The 26,659-nt window shown below is 44.9% G+C and overlaps 1 protein-coding gene across 1 annotated transcript in view; it reads right to left on the bottom strand.

Annotated features, from left to right (window-relative positions):
* PSMD9 (proteasome 26S subunit, non-ATPase 9) overlaps positions 1-17,605 on the bottom strand; it is a 21,056-nt gene extending 3,451 nt beyond the window's left edge. Inside the window, exons 1-4 of the mRNA XM_025889715.2 lie at positions 17,341-17,605; positions 13,433-13,535; positions 10,039-10,250; positions 8,252-8,353 (exon numbers count right to left, since the gene is read on the bottom strand). Of these exons, the coding sequence (XP_025745500.1) occupies positions 8,252-8,353; positions 10,039-10,250; positions 13,433-13,535; positions 17,341-17,478 (555 nt within the window). The 5' untranslated portion in view covers positions 17,479-17,605. The remainder of the gene's footprint in view (positions 1-8,251; positions 8,354-10,038; positions 10,251-13,432; positions 13,536-17,340) is intronic.
* Positions 17,606-26,659: the final 9,054 nt, after the last annotated feature.

Genomic DNA, 26,659 nt, shown 5'->3' with positions numbered 1-26,659 from the left:
TAAGCATCTGCCTTCGGCTCAGGTCATGATCCCAGGGTCCTGGGATCGAGCCCCGTATCGGACTCCCTCCTCCACGGGAAGCCTGCTTCTCCCTCTCCCACTCCCCCTGTTTGTGTTCCCTTTCTCACTGTGTCTCTGTCAAATAAATAAATAAAATCTTTTAAAAAATAAAAATAAATAAAATTATGGCAGATCTTTTTTTTTAAAGGTTTTTTTTATTTATTTATTTGACAGAGAGAGAGAGACACAACGAGAGAGGGAACACAAGCAGGGGGAGTGGGAGAGGGAGAAGCAGGCTCCCCCACCGAGCAGGGAGCCCGATGTGGGGCTCGATCCCAGGACCCTGGGATCAAGACCTGAGCCGAAGGCAGATGCTTAACAACTGAGCCACCCAGGTGCCCCTGTCTTCTTTTTCTTTCTTTTTTTTTTCCCTGTCTTCTTTTTCAAAAAGCAATCACTATAGACATATTCATCCACACTTAGGAAATGTGTGAGAGATACATTGATGTGCTTCTGGTTCTAGAAATCTAGACAAGATATGATGTTTAGCTATAAGCTAGAAACACAGAGGTCACCCTTGACATGGGATGGGCATCATATTAAAGCCCATATACTTACATCCTAAAGGTCTCTCTAATTTACCCACTTCCTTCCACCTCCAGCCCATTCACCAAAGTCACCATCACCCCTTGACCAGGCTGCTAAAACTGTCAGCCCTCCAATCAGCTCTCTACCTAGCATCTGGAGAAATCTTTCCAAGACACAAAGCTGCTTACATTTGTTACCCTCAGTTTGGAAGTGTGCATGGCTCTCTACTGCTCCTCATGAAAAAAGAATGAAACCTTGATAGGACCACAAGGCCTCATGAAGTCTGGCCCCTGCCAACTTCCCAATTCCACCTCGTCCCTCCCTACTCCCTTCCTCCTTGCTCTGGGCTCCAACCGTCTTCTCTGGCCCTCAGGGACATGACCCTGCTGGAAGGCTCCTCTTGCCATCTCCCTGCCAGTCTCCGGCCTTGATCAACTTCTTTTTTTTAAGATTTTATCTTCTTTAAGTAATCTCCAACACAACCCCAAGATCAAGAGTCGCATGCTCCACCGACTGAGGTAGCCAGGCAACCCCAGACCTTGATCAGCTTCTAACACTCACAGGTCATGTCCTCAGGAAGGTTATCCTAACCCCATCATTGCTCTCCTAGCCTTCTGGAACTTTCCCTTCATGACACTCATGAGGTTGTATAATTATGTTTGACTAATGTTTGTCTTCCCCACCAAAGTGTTCCCGAGGCAAGGGCCTTCTGTTCATCTGTGTTGTTCCCGCTCTAGTCCAGCACTCAAACAGAGCACGGAAGGGACTTAGAAGGGACAGACCCAGGATTTTCTTCCAAAACGTTTGCCCTACCTGATGCTTTACACTAAAAATATATTATTTTTATTTATTTGCGATATAATTCATATACAATAAACCCATTTTAAAGTATACAATTCAGTGGGTTTTAGTATATTCAGACATTTGTACAACCATGACTACTACCTGATTGAAGAACATTTTCATCACCCAAAAGGACCCCTGCACCCATTAGCAGTCAGTCCCCATTCCAGCCTCCACTCAGCTTGGGGCGACCAACCACCAACATGCTTCCTGTCTCTGCGGATCTGCCTGTTCTGGACACTTCACATCAACAGAATTCTAAAATACGCAGCCCTTTGTGTCTGGCTTCTTTTACTTAGCACAAATCCTTTCAAGGTTCATCCATGTAATAGCATGTCAGGACTCCATTCCTTTCCACAGCTCAATACGACATGTGTTGTTTATAATAAAGATGACTCTTTTTTAATTTAAGATTTTCTTTTTTCCTTTGAAAATGCATGCATTTGATGCAGAAACTGAGCTTTGGGAAGACACCAAAAGAAAGAGAGATTTGTCTACAAGAGTATTCATTTCCAGGGGCGCCTGGGTGGCTCAGTCGTTAAAGTGTCTGCCTTTGACTCAGGTCATGATCTCAGGGTCCTGGGATCGAACCCCGCATCAGGCTCCCTGCTCAGTGGGAAGCCTGCTTCTCCCTCTCCCACCCCCCTGCTCGTGTTCCCTGTCTCTTTCTCTGTCAAATAAACAAAATCTTAAAAAAAAAAAAAAAAAAAGTATTAATTTCCAGGTTTCCATAAAATTGGAAACTACCTAAATACCTAACAACAGAATGTGGTGGGGTTTTTTGTATCATTTTTCTAAAGTCACAAAGCTGACCCTTGATTCTCAAGTTGGACTCTGGTTCCAGGAGGATCCAGGGCCCTGAGGCGGTGAGGACTCCCCACCCCAGCAGCTCAGCTTTTATCTGTTTGATATATTGGAATTCCCCAAGAAATTTCATTTGAGAAAAGGTGTTATTGCTTAAAAATGTTCAGTAACTACTTCTGTAAAAAAGGATTCATAGTGTTATTAACTATAGTCACCATGCTGTGCATGATAGTTCATAATAATATTGTATTGCCTATTTGAAAGTTGCTAAGAGAGTAAACCTTTTTAAAAGTTCTCATCACAAGAAAAAAAACTGTAACTACGGTGATGGCTGTTAACTAGACTTATCGTGATGATCATTTTGTAACATATAAAAATACTGAATCATTATGCTGTACACTCATAACTAACATAATGTTATATGTCGATTACACCTCAATAAGAAAAAAAAGGATTCACAGATCTATGAAGAGCTTAAGAATATATTTAACTAGAAAAGACAGACTAAAAATCAGTAGCTGTTATTGCTAATCACCAAAAACTGGAAACAACCTAAATGCCCCTCACTGGTAAATGGGTAAACCATCTGGCATTCATCTACGCAGTGGAGCGCTACTGAGCAGTAAAAAGGAGCCAACAACAGACACACACAACAATGTGGAAGAATCTCAGAAGTGCAAGAAGCCAGATTTAAAAGGCCATCCATACTGTGCAGTTCCATTTATAGGACATTCTTGAAAAGGTAAAACTGTAGGGATGGAGCACAGATTGGTGGCTGTGTGGGGTGAGGGCTGGGGGAGGGGTTAACCACAAAAGGATATGAGGCCATTTTGGGGAGGATGACAGAATTGCTCTGTATCTTCATTACAGTGGCAGTTACCAGACTATGTACATGTGTCAAAATTCCCAGTATCAAACACTGTAAGGGGTGAATTTTGCTGTAGGTAAATTACACCTTAATAAAAATAGTCAATAGCTCTATATGCTGGTATATGAACAGACCGACCCCAGAAGGACACACAGCTGCAAAGTGGCTACCTCTGGAGGAGAGACAGATTTTTCATTACATGTTCTTTGATTTGGTCTTAAACATGTGTATGTATTACCTCTTCCAGAACAAGAGACATATTTACAAAATAAACCAGTAACAATGAGCCCAGGCAACTGCAAAGTTTAGAAGTGTGTGCAGTAAGGTGTGCAAGACACGTGAGAAAACCATAACACTAGGAAAGCCTGGGGAAAAGGAGTGAAAAAGCAAGAGATACTCTGGGTAAACATAACAGAACAAACCTACATCTAGAACCCTCACTAACACGATGACAGGACAGCCAAGGGGTAACAAAGGAACAATACCACAGGACAAATAAATCACATGGAAAGAGACTGCAAAGATGAGAGAAGGCACCAAAATGAAAAGCCAACAGAAACTGGACAAGTGGTAACTGAGCAAGTAGAGAAAACAGAAACCCTGCGTGGTGGGTTCTAGAAAATGCCCATAAATTCTTTGATATTCCTTCAAGAGGTAAAGGCTAATTCCCCTACCTTTGAGTGTGGACTGGACTTGGTGAGCCCCTTCTAATGAACAGAATGATGTGGAAATGAAAATGTGCGTCTTCAGAGACTGGGTCAGAGGTGGCTCCGTGGCCTCCTCTCTGCTCTCGCTCGGACGGCTCACTCTGGGGGAAGCAGCCATGTTGTGAGGACACTCCCAGCAGCACTACGGAGAGGCCAGAGCAACAAGGAACTGATGTGCCATCAGCCATGTGAGTGAGGCATCTTGGAAACATATTTTCTAACCTCAGTCAAGCCTTCAGATGACCGCAGCTGCTGCCAACATCTTGACTACAACCTCATGAGCCCGTAAGCCAGAAACACCCAGCTAAAACACTCCTGGATGTCCAACCCTCAGAAACTGTGAGAGATAATAAATTTAAGCTGCTAAGTTTACAATGACTTTTTTACTCAACAATAAACAACTAATACACCCTTTATGGCAATAGGTTAAAAAGAAGCTGATAGGGGCGCCTGGGTGGCTCAGTCATTAAGCATCTGCCTTTGGCTCAGGTCATGGTCGCAGGGTCCTGGGTCAAGCCCCGCATCAGGCTCCACACTCAGCAGGGAGCCTGCTTCTCCTCTCCCTCTGTCCCCCTCCCCGACTCATGCTCTCTCTCTCTCAAATAAATAAATAAAATCTTAAAAAAGAAGCAGCAGCAGCTGATAAAGAACAAATGGATTTGTTCCAGGGAACCCCAGAAAGGTTCAGATCAAACAGACCAATGGATAATAAAGAATAAGAATCCCACTTATAGGGGCGCCTGAGTGGTTCAGTCGTTAGGCGTCTGCCTTCAGCTCAGGTCATGATCCCAGGGTCCTGGGATCGAGCCCCGCATCGGGCTCCCTGCTCCGCGGGAGGCCTGCTTCTCCCTCTCCCACTCCCCCTGCTTGTGCTCTCTCTCTCTCGCTCTGTCAAATAAATAAATAAAATCTTTAAAAAAAAAAAAAGAATCCCACTTATAAGAATGTGACATATAACAGGTGGCAACAGAAATGAGTGGGTAAAGTATTAACTATTCACTAATGGTATTGGGACAACTACTGTCCATCTGGGGAAAAAGAAGTTTGGTACCCTACCTCACACCATTCACAAAATTAATTTCAGATGAGGTATATACTAAGTTGCTGTATATACAACAAATGTCCACACAATATCTTATACATGAATGTTCACAGAAGTATTATTCACAATAGCCAAGAAGTGGAACCAAACCCAATACTCATCAACTGACAAATGGATAAATAAAATGGGTAAGTAATGTATATCCATACAATAGGATAGGACTCAGCCACAGAAAGGAATGAAGTACTGAAACCTGCTACAACATGGATGAACCTTGAAAACGTGATGCTAAAAAAAGGAAGTTAATCACAAGATATCATGTATTATACGATCCCATTTATATGAAATGTCCAGAATAAGCAGATCCATAGAGACAAAAAGTTTAGTGCTTTAGGGGTTGGTGGGTAGGGGGACGGGAGTGACCGGTAATGGGTATGGAGTTGATTTTCGAGGTGTGAAAACGTTCTAAAACTGGTGATGGATGCACAGTTCTATGAATATACTAAAAACCACTGAGCTATGCAAGGTTTTGTTTTTTTAAAAGACTTTATTTATTTATTTGGCAGAGAGAGACACAGTGAGAGCAGGAACACAAGCAGGGGGAGTGGGAGAGGGAGAAGCAGGCTTCCCACTGAGCAAGGAGCCCGATGTGGGGCTCGATCCCAGGACCCTGAGATCATGACCTGAGCCGAAGGCAGATGCTTAACGACTGAGCCACCCAGGTGCCCCTGCAGGGTTTTTTTTTTTTAAAGATTTTATTTTTTTAAGTAATCTCTACACCCAATGCGGAGCTCAAATTCACAACCCCAAGATCAAAAGGCACTCACCGACTGAGCCAGCCAAGTGCCCTGAGATATGCACTTTAAATGGGGGAACTGTATGGTATGTGAATTACACCTCAAAACCACTATAAAAAAATAATAGAAGATTGGGGCACCTGGCTGGCTCAGTCAGTTAAGCAGCCGACTCTTGATCTTGGCTCAAGTTATGATCTCAGGGTTATGAGACTGAGCCCCATGTTGGGCTCCACGCTGGGCGTGGAGCCTGCCAAAGATTCTCTCTCTCCCTCTGCCCCTCCCCCTGCCTCTCTCTCTCTAAAAATAAATAAATAATAATAAATAATAATAATAGATCAATTCCAGATGGATTAAAGAAAAACTAAAAACAAATCAATAAAAGTATGAGAAGAACTTCTTTGAGCAGACACAAAATGCAAAAGCCATAAAGCAAAAAACTGATGAATTTGTCAAAATCAGAATTTTGAACTTCCATGCAAGTACAGATTTGCTGGAGGTGTCGGTGCAGAAATGAAGGCCTGACCTCTCTGGCTGGGGCACGGGCACCAGCCAACTGTGTTTCGGCCCAGTGCCTGCCTTCAGACGAGTTACACGTGGATGAGCAGCACAGCCAAGCAGCTGAGTGGGCACAAGACAAACCAAGAACTGTGGGTTAAACTGAACATTTCATTTGGGAATGAAAAACTTCCGTAGATAATTTCTGCAGACTTTGAGTCCCACATTTCTCCTGCAAAGTGTGGATCTTTGCCAAGATAACTTTTGTTAAAGTTACATTACTGAGCCATGAGCTGAGGTGATCAGGTGGAAATGCTATTTAAAGGAGAACTATTCTCGGGCGCCTGGGTGGCTCAGCTGGTTAAGCGACTGCCTTTGGCTCAGGTCATGATCCTGGAGTCCCTGGATCGAGTCCCGCATTGGGCTCCCTGTTCGGCAGGGAGTCTGCTTCGCCCTCTGACCCTCTCCCCTCTCATGTGCTCTTGATCTCTCATTCTCTCTCTCTCAAATAAATAAAATCTTAAAACAATAAATAAATAAATAAAATAAAGGAGTACCATTCCAGAAACTGGAAGACTGCAGCCAATTTTGAATCCCAACCCTTATTATATTTTCAAGGACTGAAACTGTCAAACTGCACATGAATCACTTCTAACGTATTCCTGCTTGAACTGTGCTTTGCTACCATGTACTGTCCCGTATTTCCTTAAATTCTCAGGTACGGTTTTGGCAGGGAAGACCTTGTAATATTAACAAATTTAACAAAATCGTTATCTAAGTAACTTAAAAAAAAAAAAAAAACCTTCCAAGTAATCAGTCACCATAAACTAAGTTAAAAGACAAGGAGCAAGGGCGCCTGGGTGGCTCAGATGGTTAAGTGTCTGCCTTCGGCTCAGGTCCTGATCTCAGGGTCCTGGGATCGAGCCCCGCATCGGGCTCCCTGCTTGGCGGGGAGCCTGCTTCTCCCTCTCCCTCTACTGTTCCCCCTGCTTGTGCTCTCTCACTCTCTCTGTCAAATAAATAAATAAAATCTTAAAAAAAAAGGAAAAAAGACAAGGAGCTAATCAGGAGAAACATATATAGCATGAAAACAGGCAAAGGTTTCGTATCTGGAGTATGTTAAAAAATTCCTACAAATCAATTTTTTTTAAAAGACAACCCAATGGGGGGGGCTGCCTGGGTGGCTCAGATGGTTAAGCGTCTGCCCTCGGCTCAGGTCCTGATCGCAGGATCCTGGGATCCAGCCCCACGTCAGGCTCCCTGCTCGGCGGGAGGCCTGCTTCTTCCTCTCCCTCTACTGCTCCCCCTGCTTGTACTCTCTCGCTCTCTCTGTTGAATAAATAAATAAAACCTTTAAAAAAAAAAAAAAGACAACCCAATGGGAAAAAATATAAACAGACAATTCACAGAAATGAAAATATGAACGTTAATGCACATATAAAATAAAGATACTCAACCTCACTGGTAATCAGGAAAATACAAATTAAAATAAGATGCTGTTTTAGCAAAACTGTTAAAAGATCAGCAATACAGAGTACTATGGATGATACGATACACTCACATACTGTTGGTCGGGGTATAAATTAGTGACACTGTTTTGGATTACCTACTATAAGTGTGTATAATCCACTGAGAGCCTATAATTCTACTTTCTGGTATTTACATCAAGAAGTAGTACTTAAACAAGAATATACGACCGTTCATGCTAGTATAAAACCAAAAATAACCAAAACGTCCCCTGATAAGGCAGGGGATGGACAAACTGGGGTCCGTTCCTACAGTGGAGTGCTATGCAGCAGAACAAAAGAGCAAGGTATGTGAAAATGCAAAGATCTTCAAGAAATACTGTTGAATGAAAGCAGGATAGGAAGCAGGGAAGGAGTATTTATATAGTTATAATAGGGTAGCTACAAAGGCCCACCCAGGTGTCATTTGTACAAGATAAGGGACGGACATAAGGGAGAAAAAGCTTTCCAGGCAGAGAGAACAGCAAGTGCAAAGGCCCTGCGCCTGAGCAACAGCTCTGTGAAGGCAGCAAAGACCCCAGTGACAATTCCTGGCCCCGGGCAATTCTAGGGTTACTGACTAGATGTGACCTCCAACTCACCCCCTCACTGTGCTGCACCACACTGCCAATGTTATGCAGAGACTGGAAGTTTTGGGTGTTCACAGAACCAAACTCCAAAATCTCGTCATCCACTTGCAGACCCTAAAGAGAGAAGAGAAAATAGAAAACCAGGGTAGAGGTTAAATGTGCTTCTGGTGTTTTTTACACTTCCATGCCCAACTGAACGTCCAGGCCAAGAGCTTGTTTTCTGCCGGGAAGAGAGGCAGGCACAAAGCAAAGAGGTCAGGGATTTAGCTACCTCACATGGAGGGTGGTGGCGGTGGGTAATTGGGCCACCTCCTCCTGGGGATTCCTTCTAGGACAGATCTAGTAAAAGGGGGGCAGATCTGCCCAATGTCTGATAAAAGCTGGTGGTGGTACAGGCCGTAAAGAAAGTGGGGGAAAAGCCAAATGCTGTCTTCTGGGGTGAGGGGCGAGAAGAGGCAGGCTAATCTGGGCCTATATTGTTCAGGGGTCAAAATTTAGGCAGGTTTGCCCTAGAGGTCCCCAGACAAACAGCCACAGGCACAAGGCTGACCAAGGACTAGTGTGATCCTTTCATTCTAAGAACACAGATCATGATTCATTCATTCCTTCAACAAATATTTGTCGTGGGCCAACTACAGCCCTGTGCTACATGCTGTGCATAGAGTAGCAAGTCAAACGAAGCTCACGTATAACTTACCATTTGTGATCATTAGAGACTTCCGGCAGGACCTGGGTTGAGGACCCAGTTCCATAGCTGAGGAGCTACGTGTCCTGGCACCAGTTACTTCAGGTCTTAGAGGCTTTGTTCATGGGTAAAATGGGGTTAAGATCAGTGCCTACCCCAGAAGGTGGCTGTGGGATTAAGTATTAACTACATAGCCACATAAAAACTTGAACATGATGTTCAGGGTCACATTATTCATAATAGCCGAAAGACAGAAACCAAATGTTCATGAACTGATGAATGGATAAAATCGATGGGACATACCCACACAAAAGAATATTACCCGGCCATAAAAAAAGAAACAAATAGAGATATACGTTCTATCACAGATGAACCCTGAACACATGATATTAAGTGGGAAAAGCCAGTCATAAAGGGTCATATATGATTCCATTTATATGAAGTATCCAAAATAGGCAAATTCATAGACAGAAAGCAGACTGGTGGTTGCAAGGGGATGGGGGGGGATGGGATTGGGGGGGATGGCTAATCGGTTTAGGGTTTCTTTTCAGAATAATGAAAATGTTCTAAAACTGCTTGCAGTGATGGATGAACAGCTCTGTGAATACACTAAAAGCCACGGAATTGTATAGTTCAAATGGGTAAATTTTATGGTGTGTGAACAGTTCCTCAATAAAGCTGTTTTAAACTTTTAAAAATATGCCAGGTAAGATCTAGAACTCGCTTGGCAGACAGCTGGTGCAAAGCAAGGACTCAGTAAATGGCAGCTACTGTTGTCCTTCTCATGTCTACTACTTAGTGTCCGGCTGAAATAAGCCCAAGAGATCCTCTTTCCCTCTCTCGGAATAATTATCACCTTCTACCTTGTGTCTCAGGGCCCCTCCCTGACCAGGTTAGCGAGCAGCAGGGGCTGACTCCTCTCCAAAACCCTGGCCCCGGCACAGGGCTGGGCCCCCAGGGCTCAGCCAGTGCTTGCTAAGTAAGTGGGTGGAGTCCAGCTGCAGCATGGAGAGACAATGGGTCTGTCTGCCCATGGTCCGTCCCACCAACCCCGAGGCTACGTGACCCACAGCACCCTCTGGGGATGGATTTTGGTGGTGGGGTTCTGGCTTACCGCGATACTGGCGGGGGAGCCAGGGCTGATGCCGTTCACTTTGGCGAAGGCCTGAGGGGGGCTGAGGCCCTCCCTCTGGCCCTGGTTGCGGCTCATGGCCTCTCTGTGGGCCTCAGCCATGTCCCGGGCCTGCTTCTCCTTGTCGCGAGCATGCAGCTGGTGCAGGGCCTTTTCCACCTGCTTCATGATGGCCTGGTGATCATTCTGCAAGCCTGGGAGGAGAACGCCACATCAGGGGACGAGGAGAACGGCTGAGGACACCAGACTCCCACATCCACTCACTGAATGGTTACCAAGCACTTATTCCTGGCCAGACATTGGACTAGAGGCTGAGGACAAACCTGTGACCAACAGAGGGCCACCATCATGACGCTCACAGTCCAGCAAGGAAAGCTGCCCAGGAACAAGTCATTACTGTAACATCTGATGACTGTTGCTGAGGGCGAGCCAGCCAGGACCCAACCTTGCCAGTCTAGGAGATCAGGGAAGCCTTCCAAAGGCAGCGCTGTTTCAACAGAGACTTGAAAGGTGAGGAGAAGCAAGAAATCGCCCCACTGAATCCACAGCCTCAAATGCATACACGGGGCAAGTGTGGTGGCCATGCAAATGAGTGACGTGAGCTGGGTGTAAGGACTTCACTTTTCTCCTAATGCCCCTGGAAGGAAAAATGATGCCTAAGTCCACTAATACATGGCAGGTGATGTTTGGTCTGGGAGAAATAACAGCAGAAAAGCTAGAGATGAGAAATTTGGGGGTAAAATCCTCTTTTTCAGTACTGATGGCTAATTCAAAATGTGGAGAACTGGGGTGCCTGGCTGGCTCTGTTAGAAAAGCATGCAACTCTTGATCTCTGGGGTAGTGAGTTCAAGCCCCATGCTGAGTGTATTTACTAAAAAAAAAACAAAAAAAAAAACTTCTGAGAATAGTTTTTCAAAAGAAGATCAGTAAGAATTGCTCACAGATGCCTGGGTGGCTCGGTCAGTTAAGCGTCTGCCTTCGGTTCGGGTCATGATCCCAGGGTCCTGGGATCGAATCTCATGTCACTCTCCCAGCTCAGTGGGGAGTCTGCTTCTCCCTCTCCTTCTGCCCCCTCCCCCTGCTCATGCTCTCTCTCTTGCTCACACTCTCTCTCAAATAAATAAAATCTTAAAAAAAAAAAAAAAAAGAATTGCTCAACCAAATTCTTAAATATAATAAAGTCATTAAGATAGTGTGGTATTGGGGTGCCTGGCTGGCTCAGTCAGAAGAGCGTGCAACTCTTGATCTCAGGGTTGTGAGTTAAAGCTCTCTGCTGGGTGTACAGATTACTAAAAAAATAAATAAATAAACTTAAAAAAAAAAAAAAGACAGGGACGCCTGGGTGGCTCAGTCAGTTAAGCATCTGCCTTCGGCTCAGGTCATGATCCTGGGGTCCTGGGATCGAGCCCCGCCATCGGGCTCCCTGCTCAATGGGGAGCCTGCTTCTCCCTCTCCCCCTGCTCCTCTCCTGGCTTGTGTTCTCTCTCTCTCTCTCAAATAAATAAATAAAATCTTAAAAAAATTTTTTTAAGTGAGGTATTAGCAAAGAGATATATCAACGGAACAATGCAAAAAACTAAGATACCTAAATACATCTGAAAATTTCCTGTGTCATACTGCAAGCATTTCAAATTAATGGAGAAAGACTAGGCTATTTAATAAATGGTGTTGGAACATCAGGGTAACCATCTGTAAAAAAATAAGTCAGTGCCCTCTCTCACACGGTAGGCTCTGCTTCTCCAATTTCCCTCGGTATCCTAAATGCCAAGGAAAGCAGGCCACATCCCTCGGGAGTCTGAGGGTTTTGCCAAAAGCCCCAAATTTCCCTCCAGTCTTAACATGGTTTTTCCCTACTCTGTATCTTCCACCTGTTTCACTATAAAAACGGTATGCTTCTTTTCCCAAAACCTACAAGGAAAAGTGATGTTTGAAGATGCTGTTCTATGATTACATGGCAGCTTCGAGGGACGCTTGGCAGCTCAAGAGGTATCTCACGCCTATGGTTACTTGTGCCTCCAGTGAGAAGCTCAGCCTTATACCAAAACAGGCTGTGGATGGAATCAAGATTCAGACCCGTAAGCCAGAGGTCATTAAGTGAAAGATGTGCACAATAAATTCCCCTAATAGGACTTTGTGGGGAAAGGCTGCCAGTTGCCCACCTGTGGCAGGGGTGAATAACGGCCCCAAACATGTTCTTGTGCTAGTCCCCAGAACCTGCCCGTATGTTACTTTCCAAGGCAAAGGGGGCTTTACAGATGTGGTTAAGTTCAGGATACTATGTGGGGAGATCATCCTGGATTACCCAGATGGGGGGCCCAGCGTGATCACAAGGGTCTTCATAAGTGAAAGCGGGAGGCAGAGAGTGAAAGAGGTGGGATGGGGGACCAGAGGTTGGGAGGTGCAGATGATGGCTTTGGAGACGGGAGGGGCTCTGAGCCATGGGACACAGGCACCTCCAGAAGCTGGGAAAAGATAAAGAAACAGGCTCTTCCCTAGAGCCTCCAGAAGGAACATAGCCCTGCCAACACTTTGATCTTAGCCCAGCGACACTGATTTGGGTATCTGATTATTTTAAGACAATAAATCTGGGACATTTGCAGTCACTAAGTCTGTGGGTATTTGTTACAGCAGAAACAGAAAACTAATATACTCCCCAACCACTACTCTCAACTTGCTCCTCAACTATAAACAAAGAAATGACTTTATTTAGGACAGTGACAGGCCCACCACGGGGTACATTCCCCACGTGTCTTGCAGGCAGAGGGGCCAAGGAGGGGAAAACAGAAATCAGTGCAACAAGGCAGAGGTGGACCTGCAGGACAGATCCTTCAAGGGAGGGTCCTGGCTGGCAAAGGATCTGTTGCCCTTCCTACCTTCTTCCTTGCCTTCCTTCCTGCTTGGCACATGGACATGGTGACCCTAAAGATGGACGACATGTCCTAAGGATGGCAGAGCCTGGGATCTGACGGCAGGCCCCACACTGGTGACCTCCACATGGCTATACTGAGGGGCAGAACACTCCTGTGTGAGTGGCCGCAGTCAGGTCACTATCCTTACCAGGTGAATGTACTTCCTAACACATAACTGATCTGATTAGGATTGTAAGCCATTTGTGACCTGGGTTTCTAGCATCATTTCGGAAAAGTTTCCACAGTGAAGTCCTTAAAAACAAAATGAACAATGAAACCACAAATTTCGAACCCTAGAGGCCACCCCATTTCCTCAGTTCTCAGTCCCTGGAAGAGAAGAGTGAGCTAATCCCATCAAGGTGGAAGAGAGGAAAGCAGAGAATACGGAAGAGTGAGATTTCACGTATGTGCCTCAGCCTCCCTCGCTGCAAGCTGGGGGATCGGCTGCGCACGCGCACACCACTCACAGACGATGTTGTGCCTTGCAGTTCGAACTTGGTACAGGTCCACGTCTGACCGGGGGTAGCCCTCGCAGTCCACCAGCGGCTCGCTCATCCCCACACCTTTTTGCTGGAGGGAAGAAACATGCTTAAGATTTCACAGGTACGGGGCGCCTGGGTGGCTCAGTCGTTAAGCGTCTGCCTTCGGCTCAGGTCATGATCCCAGGGTCCTGGGATCGAGCCCCGCATCGGGCTCCCTGCTCCGCGGGAGGCCTGCTTCTCCCTCTCCCACTCCCCCTGCTTGTGTTCCCTCTCTCGCTGTGTCAAATAAATAAATAAATCTTAAAAAAAAAAAAAAAAGATTTCACAGGTACGAAGTCCTCAAGACCTTTTCCCCTTTGCAGCCATCATCAAGGCGACAGGAATGAAAGCTGCCACATATCAATCACACAGCACAGGCCACATACTTTCCCCAAACGCTCCCACAACCACCCTCAGAGGGGGGCACTATTTTTTTTATTGACTTTTAATAACACAAGTAACGAATGAATCCGTTCTCCTCTTTTGAAGTTGGAACAGTGCAGAAACTAAAGACTCTTTTGAGCTTCGTCCCCAAGGCCAGCCTTCTGGACTCCTCCAAATCCTCCTTCCTACAGCCGCTGATACCTGGCTGGTGGCCTTGGAAGCTGGAGGGGAGTGAAAACCCCAAAGAGCATCCAGCTGTGGCAGGACTTTGGTTCTTTCAGAAAGTAAAAAGGGACCAAAGGGATTTCAAAGAGGTTTTCATCCCTTGAAGGACTCACTGATATCAATTGCCTCTGGGGAAAGGAACTGGGTGGCCTAGGGGACAGGGAAGGAAGAGGGACTTTTCATTTTCTATCCTTTTGTAGACTTTTTGAATTTTGACCATGGACGCATATTCCCTATTCAAAACAACACATTTAACATTTTAAAGTCTTTTCCTATGTAAGTCAGAGCAGGGTGCACAAAGGCAATGAAATGCGTCGTGTAATGGAGGGCAGAGAGTTTCCAGTCGGTTAGACTGATTTGAATCTCAGTTCTGCCATGTACAACATGGGTACCCTTGGTTAAGACCTTCCCCTCTCCAAGCCTCAGCTTCAATTATAAAATGGGAATAATGGTACTCGCCTCCCTTCGCACCTGCCGTGAGAATTAATGAGTTGACCTGTGTAGAGTGCTTAGCACAGTGCTAGGCACATTCACAGTGGGGTGAATAGTGGCCCCCAAAAGATGTGTCCCAAGTCCTAACCCTCCAGAATCTATCAAGGTGACCTTGTTTGGAAAAAAAGGATCTTTGAAGATGTAATTAAGGCTCTCGAGATGAGATCATCTTGGATTAAGGGTGGGCTCTCAATCCAATGACAGGTATCCTTGCAGAGGAGAGAGGGAGATCCGAGACACAGAGAAGGTGGAGTGACCAGGGGCAGAGACTGGAGTTATCCAACTGCAAGCCAAGGATGGCCAGCAGCCACCAGAAACTAGGACGGAGGCATGGAACGGATTCTCCCTCAGAGCCCCCAGAAGAAACCAACCCTGCCGACATCTCATTTATTTTTAGCACTGAATAATGTTCTATTGTTTAGAGGTACTACAACTTATTTACCTACTCACCAACTCAAAGACATCTTGGTGGCTTCAAGTTCTGGCAACTATGAAAAAAGCTGCTATGAACGTCATGGAGGTTTTTGTGTGGACACATTTTTCAACTCCTTTGGGTAAATACCATGGAACCCAACCGCTGGAATGTATGGTAAGAGAGTGTTTGGCTTTGTCAGAAACCGTCCTACTTTTGGGAGCGCCTGGGTGGCTCAGTCAGTTAAGCGTCTGCCTTCGGCTCAGGTCATGATCCCAGGGTCCTGGGATTGAGTCCCACATCGGGCTCCCTGCTCAGCAAGGAGCCTGCTTCTCCCTCTGCCTGCCTCTGTCTCTCTCTCTCTCTGATAAATAAATAAAAATCTTTAAAAAAAGAAAAGAAAAGAAACTGTCCTACTTTTGCATTCCCACCAGCACTGAATGAATTGAGCTCCTTCACATCCTCAACAGCATCTGGAGTTGGAACTGTGAATACTGGCCATTCTGACACCTATGTAGTAGTACCTCGTGGTTGTTAACTTGCATTTCTCTGATGACATATGACCTGGAGTGTCTTTCCATACGCTTATTTGCCATCTATAGATCTTTGGTGAGCCATCTGTTAAGGTCTTTGGCCGATTTTTTAAATCAAGTTATTTGCCTTTTTTAGGATTGATATGGAAGAGTTCTTCGTATTTTCTACACCCCTTGTTAGGTATCTGCAAATATCCTCTCCCATTTGGCGAACTGTCTTCTCTCCCTCTCTTGACTGTGTCTTTTGAGACACACATTTTAAATTCTGATGAAGTCCAATTTATCTATTTTTTTCTTTCGTTGCTTGTGATTTTGGCATCACATCTAAGAAGGCTTTGCCTGATCCAAGGTCACAAAAATTTACTCCTATCTTTTATTCTAACAGATTTATAGTTTTAGCTCTCCCCCTTTTTAAAAAAAATAATCACAGAGCAGGGCTTCAGGCTTAAAGCTTTCAGCCAGCAATGGTAGCTAGTAAAAAAGAATGAACATACTATATCACCTTGATATGCATTTTTATCTTATATGTAAGGGAAAAAATTCCCAGTTTTTTCATATGCTGTAGAGTTATAAAATTTCCATTTAAGATAAGTAAAAAAGTGGATCAACATAAAGAAAAATACCAAGGAAACAGCAATACAGGAGGTATTATGGATACAGCATCCTGTTTGAGGTATAAAATAAAGTTTGGAAAATTGTTATCGTAATGCTTGAAAACACAAGTTCTGGATTCAACAGGCCTGAGATCTGAATCTCATTTTGTGACCCTAAGCAAGTGACCTCCCCTTTCTGAGCCTCAGGGTAACATACTAAAACATACTAACTTCACAGGGTGGTTGTGTGGATTTCGTGATATAACACACACAGACAAGCACCCTTCAGGCATATAATCAGCACCCACTAAAATGGTACCCTGGCCTCCATTTGATGCTTCCATTTTACTCCCATCACCTCAAATGCATTCCATCCACCCTACAAAGGATGCATTTAATTTCTTCTTCCTCTGCAAATTGATTTGTGATTTTACACCAATTGTCGTAAGAAAAACTACCAGTTTGGGAGTCAGATGGACCTGGGAACTAGGCCACTTCCTAGCTACGTGACCCTAGACAAGGGTTTGCCTCACCCTGGGCCTCAGTTCCCAATGATAATGAGCCTTACCTGTCACTCAAAGCTCGATCTTTCGAGCGGTAGCATCAACATTGCTGGGAATTTGCTAGAAATACAGCAACTGCACCTGCGCGCCCCGTCCTCGTCAGAAACTGAATTTTAACAGATCCCCAGGGGCTTGCCAAACACGTGAAAGTTTAAGAAGTTCTGACGTGAAGTGGGTTAGCAAAGCACAGATCTTCTGGTACACGTTCAACAAGGACTGACGATGGTGGTGATTATCACCCTGCCTCTACAAATTTATTAGCCCTGCGGCCTGAGTCAGGTTTAAGTTAAGTAACCCCTCTTGTTTCCTCATCCCTAAAATGGAGGGAATAATAGAACTCACCTCAAAAGGTTGCTGCGAGGGTTAAACGAGCTACCCAATGTAAAGCAATTAAAACAGCGCCCGGCACACGGGAAGGGCTCCATAAACGCTTGCAGTAATACCAACACCCATTGCTCTTAGTTGCTAATGTTATTTGCCTCCCGCCTGCTGCCGACAGAGGCCGCAGTTGCCGCGCTTTGGGCCTGCCAGGGAGGGAGAGATCCACTGCGAAGAGCTCAAACGCAGACCGCCCCGGCCTCCCAATCCTCCCAGGTCAGGAGGGCCTGGGCTCCCCCCCACGGCCGCCCGGGAGCCCCGAGCCCACACTCACGCTCTCCAGCACGTCATAATTGGCTTTGATCTGCGCCTCGATCTCCTCCTTGCGCCGTATGAGCTCCTGGACGTCGCTGACCGTCACCGCGCCGGCCTGCGGGGAGTCTTCGCTCTGTCTAGTTTCGCCCTCCGACATCGTGGACCTCCGCGCGGGATCCTGGACACCAGGCTTCCCGGCTTCCGGGATGCGGACGCCCGAGGAGACTGCGGCTACGGCTTCGCCCGTGGGCCAAAATTCCTCGCCATCAGCGAGCCGGAGTTGAAGGGAGGGGCGTGGTTTTGGGGGGCGGGGTCGCCGGAAGCCACACCCTGCTGGAACAAATCTTCCAGAGACTGGGGAAGGCCAGTATGGGGGAGAAATGGGTTCCAGGTCCCTCACCAGCCAGAACAAGATGATCTCTCCCTCGATGACTCATTTGCTTTCACATTCATTCAGCAGACATCTATTGAGTGCCTACCGTACGTTTTTGCCAAAGCACTGTGCGGGGCGCTCCAGTTCAGTTCTTCACATCTACCCAGCCCTTGAGAGTTAACAAAACACATTCAGATTCCTTACCCCCCATTTTTTTTTAAAGATTTTATTTTTTAAAATTATTATTAATATTATTTTGTAGAGAGAGAGTGTGCACGCGGGAGGTGGGAAGGGGCAGAGGGAGAGAGAGAATCCTAAGGATGCCCCACGCCCAGAACGGGGCGGGGGAGGGGGTTCCATCTCATGACCTTGACATCATGACCTGAGCAGATATCAACAGTCAGATGCTCAACCGACTGAGCCACCCGGCACTCTGAGATTTTATTATTTTTAAGTAATCTCCAAACCCAACGCGGGGCTGGAACTTGCAAGCCCCGAGATCAAGAGTCGCATGCTCCGCTGGCCGAGCCACCCAGGTGCCCCTCCTTAACCCCCATTTTACAGACCCTACAGGCTTAGGTTCAAGTCTGGTTCTTGCCACTTACTGCAACGTACATGACCCTAGGTGAATTACTTCACTGCTCTGAACGGGTTTCCTCATCTATAAAATGTTTGGATATTGACAGCAATATATCTCAGAGCTGTCATTTTGCCAACAAATATTTATTGACTGTCTCCTCTAAGTCATACATTGTCCCAGGAGCTGGAAAGGTAAAGAATTGAGTTACGACTCAGTGCCTCTTACATATTAAGGCCTCTATAAATTTTCGCAAACGTAGTGATGATAATAATTTATCAAATACTTACAATGTGCCAGACACTGTTCTAAGTGCCTTACATGTATCAATTCAACAACCTTGTGAAACCAGGATTATTATTGTCCTTATTTGACAACTGAGAAAACCCTTTCAATAAACAACTTGCCCAAACAGCAGAATAAGCTTCCAAATTTTCAACCCAGCTTCACCAAATGATGAAAGTTGACATCCAAACATGTGCCCCCTAATATTTTGCACTGAAAAGGACACACCATCACCTATGCAGTATTCAAACATGTATGTCCTAAATCTAATCATGGTAAATAAACACAAATCCAAAATAAAGAACACTCTTCAAAACAACTGGCTTGAACTCTTCAAAAAAGGTCAGTGTTGTGAAATACACATATACAAGCTCGGCAATTGCCTAGCTTAAATACTAAACAAACACAACAATTAAATGCAATGTGTGATCCTTGATTGAATCCCAGCCCCCCCAAAAAAAAATCCAAAACAAACAAACAAACAAAAAACACCCTATAAAGGACATTCTTGGGACAATTGGAGGAAATTTTAACACGGAGTGTAGTATTGATGGAAATTTTCTGATTTTGATCCTTGTACTGTGGTTATATAAGACAGGATCCTTAGCAAATGCACCCTATGGTATTTAGGGGCAAGAAAGGCAACTTACTTTCAAATGGTTCAGAAAAAAAGTACAAATATACTTACAGACAAGAGGATGATAAGGTAAATGTGATAAAGTGTAAATAATTGGTGATTCTGAGTGAAACATATATTAACATTCTTCTTACTATCTTTGCTACTTTTCTGTAAGTTTGAATTCTTTCAAAATAAAAAGTTACAAAAGTAATCTTTACACAGAAAAAAAGAATTGATTACATTCGGCCTCCTATATTTTGTTCAATTATCTTTTATTTTTTTAAATATTATTTATTTGAGAGAGCGAGAAAGCACAAGCATGGGGATGGACAGAGGGAGAGGGAGAAGCAGACTCCCCACTGAGCAGGGAGCCCAACGTGGGACATGATCCAAGGACCCTGAGATCATGACCTGAGCCGGATGCAGATGTTTAACCATCTGAGCCACCCAGGCACCCCTCAATTGTCTTTTTTAAATAAACTAACATTTCTAACATTGACACCCCCCCCAAAAAAAGAGAAGAGAGAGACATGGTAACTAAATACAGTGCACAATCCCTAATTAGATATTAGATTTAAAAAAAAATAAAAAGCAGCAGGGGCACCTGGCTGGCTCAGTTGGAGAACATACGACTCCTGATCTTGGGGCTGTGAGGTCCAGCCCCACATTGGGTGTAGAGATCACTAAAAAAAAATTTAAATTTTTTTAAATTTTTAAAAATCAATAACAGCAGCTTTAAAAGACATTATTGGGACAACCTGTTGAAATTTTTATTATGAACTTTATATTAGATTATAGTATTGTATCAATGTTAAATTTCCTCAGTAAGATAATGGGATTGTAATTATATAAGACTCCTTATTCAGGGCGCCTGGGTGGCTCGGTCGTTGGGTGTCTGCCTTCGGCTCAGGTCATGATCCTGGAGTCCTGGGATCGAGTCCTGCGTCGGGCTCCCTGCTTGACGGGGAGCCTGCTTCTCCCTCTCCCACTCCCCCTGCTTGTGTTCCCTCTCTCGCTGTGTCTCTCTCTGTCAAATAAATAAATAAAATCTTTTAAAAAAAAAAAAAGCCTCCTTATTCAGAGAGATGAATGCTAAAGTATTTAGAGATGCAGCGTTATAATTTCTGCAACCAACTTTCAAGGGGTTCAGGAAAAAAGCTATACATACACATGCCTAAATATAAAGGTGGTGGGTGTGGGGGGATAGAGAGGGAGAGAGATAGATTGAGGGAGAGCAAAATGTAACAATAGGTAAGGGAAGGATATATGGATGTTTGCAGAAACTATCTTGCAATTCTTGAGGTTTGAAATTTTTCCAAATAAAAGAGGCAGAGTGAAGATTCCTACCCAAGCCTCTTGTGCTACACATGTGGGAAGATTTCCACTGATCTGAAACCAGAGCTACTGTTTAAGTCACTCTATGATGTTATTGTCAATATTGTCATTATTATAAACCTAGATCCAGGGGCGCCTGGGTGGCGCAGTCAGTTAAGCGTCTGCCTTCAGCTCAGGTCATGATCCCAGGGTCCTGGAATCGAGTCCTGCATGGGCTCCCTGCTCAGTGGGGAGTCTGCTTCTCCCTCTTGTGCTCGCTCTCTCTCTCCCTCTCTGACAAAGAAATAAATAAAATCTTAAAAAAAAATAAAAATAAACCTAGATCCAGTACCTGCTACTGCCTTCATAGCTCTGAAATCCATCCATTGCCTCCTCCACCACTCTCATCCCAACATCCCAATCTTTTTCCAGATTGCAGCAGCTTCTGACATGGCCTTAGCTTCCAGGTCACCCCATTCATCCATTCTCCACATTAACAGCCAGAATAACCACCCCAAAGAGTAACATTGTCACTCTACTGCTTAAAAGGTTTCCATGGCTTTCCAGTGTGCTTCTCTTGGCTTCCATGACCCTTCTAATCCCTGCTTGCCTTTGGACACACACACGCACACATACACACACCAGCACATAAACAAACTTATTTTCCAGTCACACTGAACTTCTGGCAGTTTCTGGCACATTTATTGCTCAGTCTCCCTTAGCACTGGGTCTTAGCACCTGCTCAACCCCCTTCTAGAATACCATCTCAGGGAACGCCTGGATGGGTCAGTCGGTTAAGTGTCCGCTCTTGATTTCGGCTCAGGTCACGATCTCAGGATCCTGGGACTGAACCCCAAGTCAGGCTCCACAATCAGCCCAGAGTCTGCTTCTCCCTCACCATCTGCTCCTCCCCCCACTTGCACTTTCTCTCTCTCAAATAAATAAATTAAATCTTAAAAAAATAAAAATCAGGTAAATAAATAAATCTTAAACAAAACAAAACAAAAAACACCGTATCAGGCCAGGCTGATTCCAGCTCCTCTTTCAAAGACCCAGCTCGAACATCACCTCTGCTGGAAATCTTTCTCTGACCCACCCCAAAGCTAGGGGTGCTGTTGGCGGCACTTCCCACCTGGTACTGTAAGTGTGTGTTTACCTGTATGTCCCATGCGCTCAGGACTCTTAGAGTACGTGGGCTAAAGCTTATCTTCAAAAGTTTGTGAGTGAGTGTTTAATGAAGGATGCAAAGAGAACAGGCTGAAGGAACAATGTGCTCCTTCCCCATTCCTGTTGTTCTGGTTCATCTTATCTGCAGGGGCCATGGACAGCCAACAAAGCCTTTGTTCTGGAAAGTTGCCACAATCGAGGAGAATCTAAATTGTTTGTCTCTTCCAAACATCCACGTTGTGCTCATTTTTATTCCAGAACAAGGAGGCCAAGAGATAAGGAATTGGGAAATAGAGCCAGGAAGCTAGAGCTGCCCCAGGAAGACATGGGTCATACTTCATACAGCCTGCCTTCAGCACTCAACAAATCTTCCTTATTTCCCCTCCTGCCCCTGGGAGTCAGACAAACTGGCAAGTCCATTACCTTCAGTCCTGAAGCTATAAACCAAGGAGCTGGACTTCAGGGTCCAAATTGTGTGAATTGTGTTTGTATGAGTTGGTTCACTAGGAGTTTTTATTTATTTATTTTTTAAAGTATGCTCCAGGGGCACCTAGGTGGCTCAGTCGGCTGGTCATCCGACTCTTGATTTTGGCTCAGGTCATGATCTTGGGGTCGTGGGATCAGGCTCTGAGTCAAGCTACACACTCAGTGGGGAGTCTGCTTGAGATTCTCTCCCTCTCCCTCTGCCCCTCCCCCCACTTGCTCGCTCACTCTCGCTCTCTCTCTAAAATAAATAGTAAAGTAGGCTCCACATCTGCCATGGGGCTTGAACTCATGACCCTGAGATCAAGAGTCACATGCTCTTCTGACTGAGCCAGCCAAACACCCCAGTTCACTAAGAGCCGGCACACTCAGAAGGATATTTAAGGGGCATTTAATGAAAGGCCTGTTTACAGAGTCATGGGCAAACTTAAGGGAGCAAATCAAGGATAATGAAACCTTCTGGGACTGGCAATCATGGAGGTCAGTTACCACCCCCAGACCTACAGGGGCGAGGGAAAAGAACAGTTTCAGGACCTAGAGAGGGTGTAGCCACCCAGCAGGACTGTGGTGTTCAGTGGTACACAGGTGCCGCTAAAACATCTGGAGTAAATACCTCTCCTTTCCCCTCCTGCCGGAGCCTCTGATAAGCTCTGATAAGGGCCAAAGGGTTTGGGATACAAAGTAGGTAGGGCAGGGAGGGCAGAGACTTGGAGGGGCAAAGGAATATCCAGCACGGTTGCCAATATTAAACACTTGGGAGAGTAAGATGCAGAGCCCCACAGAGTGTATGATCCTGTTTTTATACAACAAAGTCAATTCTCCCATATATGTATATATAATTGCTTGTATATGACTGCACGAAAAGTGAGGGGCGCCTGGCTGGCTCAGTCCGTAGAGCATGCAACTCTTGATCTCAGGGTCGTGAGTTTGAGCCGTGTGTTGGGTGTAGAGATGACTTCAAAGAAAAAAAATCTCTGTACTCACTTCAGCAGCACATAAACTAAACCACAGGAAAGGAGAAAGGCAGGGGATTATACATGTGAGATTGTTAATATTTAGTTCCTGGGCAGAGTGTGGGGCAGGGGAGAAGACAATTGAAAAAATAGCATGTTTATTAGTATGAATTCAGAGTAATTTAACAAAGAAAATATTGAAGAAACTGCACATCCAAGCAAGATAGATCATCGTAGATGCTGTTTCTAATGACAAGATTTTGCTTCTAGGGCTTGTTGAAAGTAATTATGATATAGCCATCAGTGAAACATACATACATACATACATACACAATGAACATAGGTGTTTATTACTATGAAAAGTGTTTACAGAGGACGTTAGGTTTGAGGTTGGTGTTGAGGAGAATAACTACCATGACTTCCAGTGCTTTGACGAAACCTCAGATGCGAGGCCTTCTGGCCAAGCGTCTATGATTTCATATTGTTGGAGCGTTCGCTGTATCCCTGGGGGTTGCAGCTTTCTGTAAGTTTGCTGTGGCCGAACCAAGAAAGAAGGCATACGCAGATTTCTACGGAAATTATGATTCCATGAAAGATTTTGAGGAGATGAAGAAGGCTGGTCTCTTTCAGAGTGCAAAGTGATTTGGGAATGTAAAGAATTTCTTTGGGTTGAGTTGCATTGAAGTCTGTCACTGACCTGTGTTCTGAACTATGAAACACGAATACTGGCTTATGGAATAGTTTGTCTTGATAAATAAACAACTAACAAATAAAAAAAAAAAAGTGTTTACAAAGCATATGTTTAAAAAGTTGTTACCGGGCGCCTGGGTGGCTCAGTCGTTAAGCGTCTGCCTTCGGCTCAGATCATGGTCCCGGGGTCCTGGGATCGAGTCCCACATCGGGCTCCCTCCTTGGGGGGAGACCCGTTTCTCCCTCTCCCACTCCCCCTGCTTATGTTCCCTCTCTCGCTGTCTCTGTCTCTGTCAAAGAAACGAATAAAATCTTTTAAATAAATAAATAAATAAAGTTGTTACCGAAAAGTGTATCTAGACCCATATACAGACCTATCTATGGATCGATGTGTACCTTGGTGGTTATGTCCAAATCAGTCACAGTGGTTGTTTATAGTCTATGGATGAAGGGTACCGGGTGGGTTTGTCTTCTGTATTTTCTTTCTCCTTTTTTTTTTTAACTTTTAATTAGGTGTATCTTCTCTTCCCCCCCCCCAAATTAACTTTCATTAATTCTGTGATAAATAATAAAACACGTATCTGAGCTGGTTAAACATGTGTGTTCAGTTTGTGAAAAATCAGACAGCTGTACCCTTTTTGCACTTTTCCATGTATGTGAATCTTCAATAAAAATACTACTTTTCAGGGCACCTGGTAGCTCAGGCGGTTAAGCATCTGCCTTCAGTTCAGGTCATGATCCCAGGGTGCCAGGATCCAGCCCTGAGTTGGTCTCCCTGCTTGGCAGGGAGCTTGCGTTTCCCTCTCCCTTTGCCCCTCCCCATCCTCCACACACACTCTCTCTCTCAAACAAATAAAATCTTAAAAATGTATATGAATTTTTTTTAAAGATCTTATTTATTTATTTATTCATGAAAGACAGAGAGAGAGAGAGAGAGAGGCAGAGGGAGAAGCAGGCTCCCAAGCAGCAGGGAGCCTGACGCGGGACTCGATCCCAGGACCCTGGGATCATGACCTGAGCCGAAGTCAGACGCTTAACCATCTGAGCCACCCAGGCCCCCAAAAATGTATATGAATTTTCAGTCAATGGATTTTACATACAAATTCAAATTTGTAGCTTCATTTAAACAAAACCTGGCCAAATTAGGCCCACGTCCCCACAGGCAACAACTGCTGGAGCAGAGTAATCATTGTCCTTACGGACAAAGCATGAGTGTACAACTCCACAACCCCAAGCAGCTCTTCTCTGTTTCAGGACACTCTCCGGACATCCCTAGATTAACGGCCTCGCAGACCCTTTTCATTTGTAAAAATCCTAAGGTTCTCCAGAAACAGTGAGACACACCAGGAAAAATGAGAAAATAGGACTGAGAATAAAGGGAATGAATCTCAACCCTACCACTTACTAGTATGAATGAACCACTTAGCTTCTCTGAGCCTCAGTTTCCTGAACTGTAAAATGGGTATAATAATAATACCTACCTTACAGGGTTGTTAGGTTAAATGCATAGTATTAGACACAGAGTCACTCCTATCTCTATAGGTAGTAGAGACTTATAGCTCTTCCTAATATTCAGAAACGGGAAAAGAGGGTTCAAAGAGATTAAGCAGTGCATTGGCGGCAACTCAGCCACTCGGAGGCCAAGGCTAACTCCCCTATTGCCCGTGGGAAGAATGAAAGCCAGTCGTCTGAACCTAAGGGTGGGTGATGTTTCAAAGCTTGGGGACTTTGGATGATGACACAGGTTCAGTCTGGAAGGCATCAGTGTCTGACCTTGAGTAACCTCACCCCTGGCTTATGCAATGGTGGAGCTACTGACGTGATAGTGGTTTCACCTGAGAGGAAAGGGAAAACCCCTTTGATGTGCCCTGGGCCCCAGGCCAGAGCAGTTGCTCAGCCTCCTGGCCATTGCCCTCTTCTGCCCACTCCCTAACCTCAGGCAACCAGAGCCATGGAGTGGCTCCTACAGGCTCACGAAGGCCCATTATGGATTCTTCAGAAAGTTTGCAAACCATTTCTTTTTTTTTTTTTTAACACCAGCATTACCTAAAATTAAGTTCTACTAAAAATTAAACTTTAAAGCTGCAAAAACTTAGGGGTGCCTGGGTGGCTCAGTTGGTTAAGCGACTGCCTTCGGCCCAGGTCATGATCCTGGAGTCCCGGGATCGAGTCCCGCATCCGGCTCCCTGCTCAGCAGGGAGTCTGCTTCTCCCTCTGACCCTCCCCCCTCTCATGTGCTCTCTCTCTCTCATTCTCTCTCTCAAATAAAAAAATAAAATCTTAAAAAAAAATAAAACTGCAAAAATTTAAATAAGATAAACTTACAACTAAAACTGTATTAAAAAAAACAAAAAATATCTGTAGCTATTTAACTCTGATGTTGTACCGTGAAAGCAGCCATAGACAGTTTGTAAATGGGTTGGTACCACTGTGTGCCATTTATTACAAAAACAGGCAGTGAGGAAAAAAATAGACCGTGGTCCAGATTCAGACCAGGGGCTGTAGATTGTATACTCCTGCCCTGACAATAAAATAAATCCAGCCCTGGGGACGCCTGGGTGGCTCAGTCAGTTAAGCAGGTGGCTCAGTTGGTTAAGCGGCTGCCTTCGGCTCAGGTCATGATCCCAGTGCCCTGGGATCAGGTCCCTCATCGGGCTCCTTGCTCAGCAGGGAGCCTGCTTCTCCCTCTGCCTGCAGCTCCCCCTGCTCGTACTCTCACTCTCTCTCGCCCACGCTCGCTCTAACAAATAAATAAATAAATAATCTTAAAAAAAAGTCTCTTATAAAAAAAATATAAATCAATCAATCAATCAATCAATCAATCCAGCCCTGGTTTGTAGCATTTGCTGAATTCTGTGGTGTAAATACTCCCTATGG

This window comes from Callorhinus ursinus, unplaced genomic scaffold (assembly GCF_003265705.2).
Source record: "Callorhinus ursinus isolate GAN/ISIS: 27379988/994484 unplaced genomic scaffold, GSC_fseal_2.0 scaffold41, whole genome shotgun sequence".
In the NCBI taxonomy this organism is placed as follows: Eukaryota; Metazoa; Chordata; class Mammalia; order Carnivora; family Otariidae; genus Callorhinus; species Callorhinus ursinus.
This window is presented reverse-complemented; position numbering and strand designations above follow the sequence as displayed.